Source organism: Paraphaeosphaeria sporulosa (genome assembly GCF_001642045.1).
Source record: "Paraphaeosphaeria sporulosa strain AP3s5-JAC2a unplaced genomic scaffold CC84scaffold_2, whole genome shotgun sequence".
Taxonomy (NCBI): domain Eukaryota; kingdom Fungi; phylum Ascomycota; class Dothideomycetes; order Pleosporales; family Didymosphaeriaceae; genus Paraphaeosphaeria; species Paraphaeosphaeria sporulosa.
The window spans coordinates 5,040,165-5,046,895 of NW_017253361.1; the positions used below are offsets into that span (position 1 = coordinate 5,040,165).

At 48.0% G+C, this 6,731-nt stretch overlaps 2 protein-coding genes across 2 annotated transcripts; both read right to left on the minus strand.

The window, feature by feature from the left end:
* Positions 1–3,255: 3,255 nt before the first annotated feature.
* Positions 3,256–4,242, minus strand: CC84DRAFT_519668 (uncharacterized protein). Its single transcript, XM_018186595.1, has one exon. The coding sequence runs from the start codon at positions 4,201–4,203 to the stop codon at positions 3,349–3,351; it is 855 nt and encodes a 284-aa protein (XP_018041463.1). The 5' UTR covers positions 4,204–4,242; the 3' UTR covers positions 3,256–3,348.
* A 734-nt stretch (positions 4,243–4,976) lies between these two features.
* On the minus strand, positions 4,977–5,859 carry CC84DRAFT_1173382 (Di-copper centre-containing protein; the record flags this gene model as incomplete). Its single annotated transcript, XM_018180028.1, has 3 exons — positions 4,977–5,483; positions 5,543–5,735; positions 5,804–5,859. The coding sequence occupies 3 exons, from the start codon at positions 5,857–5,859 to the stop codon at positions 4,977–4,979; spliced, it is 756 nt and encodes a 251-aa protein (XP_018041464.1).
* Between the last annotated feature and the right edge of the window lie 872 nt (positions 5,860–6,731).

Here is a 6,731-nt window from a genome sequence, read left to right on the forward strand (position 1 = left end):
AGACCCCGCTAAGGCGTTCTTCGACGCATCGAAGCACATCGTAGCGAAACTTTAATAAAGCTTGTGTGCGGGGTTAATCTAGACATGTACGCGACGCAAATTAGTAAGGGCCTGCCTGGTTTCGTTCTCCGATAGGAATCGCCGGTAGGGAGCTTGGCGGCGCCTGTGCTGACTCCGGTTACCAAACGGAGGCTTGTTTGGCTGTAAAATACCGTTTTCTTGGTAGTCTATGTCCTGTTGATCGCCGTGGGCTGACTAGCAGAGCACTTTTTGTTATTTTGTTGGGAAATGGATCCTTTCAACACCTCGTAATAGGCACCTTGAGAGAGTTGCTCAATCAGCGCTCGCAGAGGTCCTATTATCACTGTCCCTATCCCCGTCCCCGGCCCTAGGCACCCTATCGTCGTCGCCGCCAGCGCTGCCGCCGCTAGTATCCCTATCGCCATCACCTACGCCAGGTCTCTTAGCTCAACACCAATATCGAGGACGCGTATGGTATGGTCTAATAGGCAACTTGAAACTCTGCTAAGAGCTCTATGTTTCTAGGCTAGTGAGGGTAACAGAGCTAATAGCAGGTTTAAATCATAGGCCTAGTCCTATGCCCAGAAGAAGGTGTAGGAGTTGTTGTCCAGGCTTATTACTATAGAGTAATGTAAAGGCAAAGTCAATACCTATAAGAAGGAGTGGTAGATATGGGCGCAGCTCCGCTAGTAATTAGGCTTTAGTGTTATTGACGGCGTTATTATTATAGATAAGGGGGCGCTCGTGGAGTACTTTATTGCTTATCCAAAGGTAGAGAGGTATAGAGACTTTGCCTTACCATTTAAGGACCTACACTGGGAGCTCTTTAAGGGCTACTGCGCCACTAGGGAGGCGGCAAGCTCTATTAATAGGCTCCTTGCCAGCCAGGTTGCCGATTCTATAGAGGACAGTGACCCCCAGTCTTTGTCAATAGATATAGACTCTAGCAACGAGTCTTAAGGGCGTAAACGGGCTGCCACAATAGCAGCGGAGAGGCAAGAGAAGCGTACTAGGAACCTTACGGCAGAGGACTGGATGGGAATGAGGCTCGACAATATAGTAAGGCAGATTAGGGAGCTTGCAACTACTTTTAAGGCTCATGACTATCAGCAAGAGGCTCTAGAGCGGTTCCAGATAGAGCACTCAGCATTAGACACCCGCCTAGGGATGCCTATACTTAAGAGCTTCATGGTGGAGCTAAACGCGAAGTTCTAGGTTAATCTAAAGACGCCGCAGCTGTAGAAAGTGTGTGTTACGGCAACCGCGCCGCACCAGAATTACGACAATGACAGCGTCAGCAGCGATGGCCAATGGGACGATGACGACGTGAATTACGCTTACGGTTCCGACGCGGAACACAATATGAACACGTGAGAAGGTCACGTGATTGGATCTGTGGATCTGTGGATCTGTGGAAGACAGAGCCACAGAGCCAACAGAGCCAGGCCAGATAGCAGTATATAGAGGTGATGGATTACCACGGTAATCCATCATCGTCAATCCACGATACAGTTACTGCATCCAGTTTCCTTACAGGAAAGATTACTCGTGACGTTTTGGCAACACAACCTCACCGTAGTTGATTGACGCATCAACCCAACGCGACCATACCGCTTCCTGAAGCCCTCATTTCTCACCAGAACCCCATTCGAGGATAGCTTAGCCCAAAGCCAAGCGACCCCCGTTACAGTGTGGGTAAAGTAGCGTATTAACGCTCTATTAAAGGATAAGGCTTATAGTGATCTCCGGGAGAGCGTAGAGGCGTTAGACTAGAGTAGTAGTGGTAAGTTAAGTAGAAGGTGTGCTTAGGATCTAGTGGAGAGGCATATATCTGTACCTAGCGAGCTATACCAAGACTCGCAATAGTGGTTCGTGTGTAGCTGGTGTTTTGCGCATTTTCTCACTCAGTTACGTAGATCTGTCTACATTACACCTCTAATCAGCCACCTATATATATAAAACAACAATATACTTCCTAATTATACTGGTTTATAGTAGTAAATCGCTATTAATAGGAAACTGATCGTCTTTGTAAGTCTTTGATAGGTAAATAGCAAGTGTCACGAGAGCAACGAGTAGAGACGTCTACGGACCAGTAGGCTAGACTGATATTACTGCGTTCGGTATCTACGTGTAGGTACAAGACGTTGGATAAGGAGAAAAGGTCCTCTTCCCCCTTAGCCAACGTGGATCTATCGTCTCGCTTCGTCGCGTGCCCTTACCAAGGGTAGCTAGCGCCATGATTCGATTAATCAGCTAGCAGACGGGTCACCCGTATACTGCTTATTGGGTCTCGACTTGTCTCGACGGAAATTCAGATCGCTAACTCTGGTTAGCTAGCATGGACCGCAGTCGTTGCAATGCCCTTTTGAGTCCGTTAGCTCGGAATTGCACCGCTTACTCGAGGTTTATAAAGAATCCAACTATTCCTGTCCTCACAATCCAACTTACTCCTTTCAATGTGGGGCTTTGCTCTATGGCGCGTTTATGAAACATATGGAGAGGTGGTGTTTTCTCTCACCCTAGTCAGGAAATCCTTACATAGGAGCCAGCCGCAACAGAGTCTGTGATAGGAGCGGTATGGCAGAGAAGTCGACCTGGTGGCATAAAAAGTGTCACATAGGATACGGGGAAGCGGATTTCGAAGCTCACCAGTGCAGTCTAGATTCCAAAATCGGCAAGGTGGTTCAGAATGCTATGGTTAATGTGAAAGGATTGAAGTTGCAGGACTTCTCCGAAAACATCCTGAGTCCATTTCAAAGTTGATCAAGTATTTGACTCGGTACGTGAAATCTAGAGCAAGCTGATGAAAAGACGTTAATATGTTCAATTTTTCGCGACACAAGCTTTATGCTGAGAGTGAACAAAATATGCAGCTGACGTCACGCGCTTTCTCCACGGATGGCTGTACTTCGGTTAACGTTATTGAACTTAGGTTCCGCATCAACCATGACCTTGTTCTAGCGCCGAGCGCCATATAAACGTCTATTCGCAGTCAGTCTGTTCCACCGCTGTACCACCACGGGTATTTACAGCTCACGTCCTTCATGACGGGCCTTTGGTGCTGATTGAAATGGACGGGGGCCATTGTAGACATGAACAGGGCTGAAACCGGTGAGAGTGGCGGCTCTTGGCATAGCACTCACTCTTGCTTGATATTTGGTCTAGCTTCGTTGCCTTCGAAAAGCCAGTGGAATCTTGTCCTGTAGTTCAGTGCTCGATATGAATATGTAAATTCATTGTCTGCAATTGCTATCGAAAAGATAGATCGGATATACTTTATGCCCTCAATCCAATTAAGCCAAAACTTTTATGATGCCATCACTCCTATGTCAGCTTACAGAAAAGGTCCTCTCCGCTATGGCCTGTCGTCGTGAGACATCCCCACGTATAATCTCTACTGTCAAAAATAACGCCAGCTCCGACGTATGACTTGTCACATGGTTTGGTGACGGTGTTAAGATATTGGGCCGTAATTTCAGCAACGTTCATAGTTTCCCCCGGTGTCTTTGATGCCTGACAGTGTACAGTTCCTTGAGGAAAGTTGGCAAAGGATGTCGGCAATGTCGTGAGACTGGTATACGTCGTTGGATCGATGCCCGACAAATATCTTCGGAGTGGGCTATTTGGGTTGTCACAAACGTGGATATGGATTTGTTCCTCGGTCCTGGCATGTACCGAGTTGACGGCAAGCGTTCCCGTTTTCCTTGTCACCGCGTTCCCGCCTGGTGGTAGCGTAATCCCGGTCGAGCCTAGTAGCATTTGTCCCAGTTCCCAGCCTTTGTTGTCGGAGTGCAGCTGCAAAACCCCCGGTATCTGTTTTTGGGTGGAAATCAGAGTATGCGAGTTGAGCAGCCACCAATCACCACCTTTGTTTATGCAGTCCAGTGCGGTGTTTTTGACACAACGACAGACACCGTTGAAATATAGGTAACAGGCATTGCAGTTGATATTATCGCTGGTGCAGCCTATCTCACATGTGTGGAGATTTCCGAAGAGGCTTGCGTCGTTGCAGTATTTGTCGGTGCAAGGATTACATCCAGAATCATTGAAGCTAGGGGCGCATTCACAACCTGTGACTGCGCCGCTGGCGATGTCGGCAGTGCCACAAGTATCTGCTCCAATCTGCCAGCAGAGTGATAGGAGTATAACTAGGATTGAGAAGCGGTTGATGATATACATAATCGAGGTAAAATCCTGTGTGCGTATGGCATGAAATGGTGGAGGACGTACGCGAACTTATATTGATTTGGTAGAGTATGGAGGTCAATTAGGACAGGGAAAAGGGCGTATCCGTGTTAATCCGATGGCCCAATCTAGATCGTTGTGGACGCTGTTCGTGGTACGCGAAGGAAGGTCTCGCTACGGCTTCAGGGTCCATCATGAACTGATCAGTTCAGCTTTAGGGTCTAGAGACTCAAGAAAACCTACCTTCCACATAGTGGCGCCACCTTCCATTGGCAGATGGAACATTACTAACGTAGGTCCCACAGTCTGCCAAAATCCTTGTTTGACAATGGAGGGGTTGTTAGTCCCAAATACCAGATCCGCAACTGTCTGAACGTCAAGTCGATGCGAACCGTCCTGAATACCTCAATTACGCAATAGAACCACGAAGAAAGATCTCTCTTGAGGATTCCGTGTTCAGAAACTCGTATGACATACTGTGGCTGGGACTATGTAAAGGGTAAGTCTATGCGGGCGTTAGTGGGCACGACGAGTACGCGTCATCCGTCCGTTACGGAAGACCTTTTTCCAAGGATCAATATTTACTATAAATAGTTTTAAGTTAGCATGCATGTTGAATTTTTGTTGCGCTGGATGAAACTGGAGGACATAGACACTACAGCTCTCGGTCACACTAGAGAGGTTTTATTGTGCCTTTTCAGACAGAGATAGTATCTAGGTCCCTCCTTTGTTCCGAGATACAGCAAAGCATAGAGGCTTGCGCCCTTTCATTGTTTATTCGAGTGCCGTTGGAGCCGGAGACGATCGTGCGGCTCGCTCGTATGAATTGACTCCTGTTTAGACATGCTCGTAAAAAAGGCAGCCTCCCCAATGTCCATCACAGCGCGTATCGTTGCATTCGACAACAATTTCAACGAGCTCAACATATGGTCAAGCGTTGTAACATTGCACAGATAGCCCGTGTAGAGTGGCGGCTGGTTGGTGCATCCATTGCCAATCACTCCATTGTTACCTCCCGGGACGTCGAAAAGGGCAGTGTTAGGCCGGTTGCTAGTTGTTCCCGGAGATATCATAGAGACGGGGATCAGGTTCTGTGCTTGCCAGTCCCACCATACTTTATCGAGCCATGTGTGGTGGAGGTAGAATATCGGATCTCCTGGAGACGAAATTGGGTTTGACACCTGAGTCAATGTGAGAGACCTAGTAGAATCTTGGCCGCCGGTCCCCGTGTGGTCTCCATTGTGCGACTTGACTTGGATGCATGGCCATGCTGTCTCAAACGTGTCATAAGTGTAACATAATCGACTTTCTCTTGAGATGAACTCAAGCTGACTTCGTCGCTAATGTTACGATCTATGGAGTGGTCCGTCACAAGGAATTCCGGGCCAATCGCATTGGAGTAGTTGGCGAAAGGGCCGTCGGTCAGGCAGCCGTCTAATTCGCGACCATCCCCACCGAAGCCTGTGGTGGCGTCGAAAATGATCGAGGACGAGCATTTGCCAGCGTCTCTAGGCTCATCCCAGTACCTTCAAGAGGTTAGCTTTCGCATGATCTCTCCTGACTAGGTTGGCTCCCGGCAAAGGGTCCAACTTACGGCTGGAGCCCTTTGTAGCCGCACTCAATCCTTAACATCTGCTCGTGCACATGCATCAAGTAGCGATGATATGGGAGGAAGGCTCCAACGAAATGGACCCAAGACGCCTGGATCTGGTGGCCCGCTTGTAGCTCGTCAAATACACTTCTCATCCTATCTCCCTGGGGCTGCTGCGTGTTTGGCCTCCTTCGTCTCGTTTAGGAATGGCGTTTGAATCTGCCCTATATATTTCCTATTTTCGCCTAAGCTCGCGAACCAGCTCAATTTCACCTCGTTTAGGTATGGCGTCGATTCCCTCCGCGAACCTCAGTCTCCTGAATTGAAGCAGCTATACGCACATAGGGATTATTGTTACTATAGTAAGCTTCTGTTGAGAGGCCAGCCAACACGCATTTGTGCTCTGGATAGGTTATGCTAGAATGCGTCTAGATTGGACACTCTACATAGGTGAGTCTTTCTACGAGCTAGGAAATGCTTAGGTAACGCTGCGCTGATTAGCTTCTACTTCCTCCCTACTTACTTATAATATAGTTTCCGCGTGATATACCTACCATTACGGCCTCTAGTACGGAGCTAGAAATCTAGTACCTTACTAGGTGTTAAATCAAGAAGGGTAGCTATAGCCTAAAGGGTTAGGGTTGGTTCTCAGGCAAGACAACGGGGGGAAGGGAAGGGATCTTATTGTGATAGGCTACGCCCTGGAGGTCTTGTCTCGGCCTGGGACCGGCTGGGACCTCGGACCTGATGTTAGCTTCGGGGGGCCAGATATATAACTTCGGTAGCAGAAGCTTAACTTTAACTCTTCGTGAATTCATAAATATTCATTCTAGCTATCTTAGCTCCTTAATCCTCTAGCCTATAATACTAAATTCACCTCTTCTATCCGCCGCCGGGCGAAGAGACTATATACTAATATGGAACTAAAGTT

Bases quoted from the DNA above. Each gene is read 5' to 3' on its own strand.
- CC84DRAFT_519668 (XM_018186595.1), bottom strand. From the start codon at position 4,203: ATGTATATCATCAACCGCTTCTCAATCCTAGTTATACTCCTATCACTC.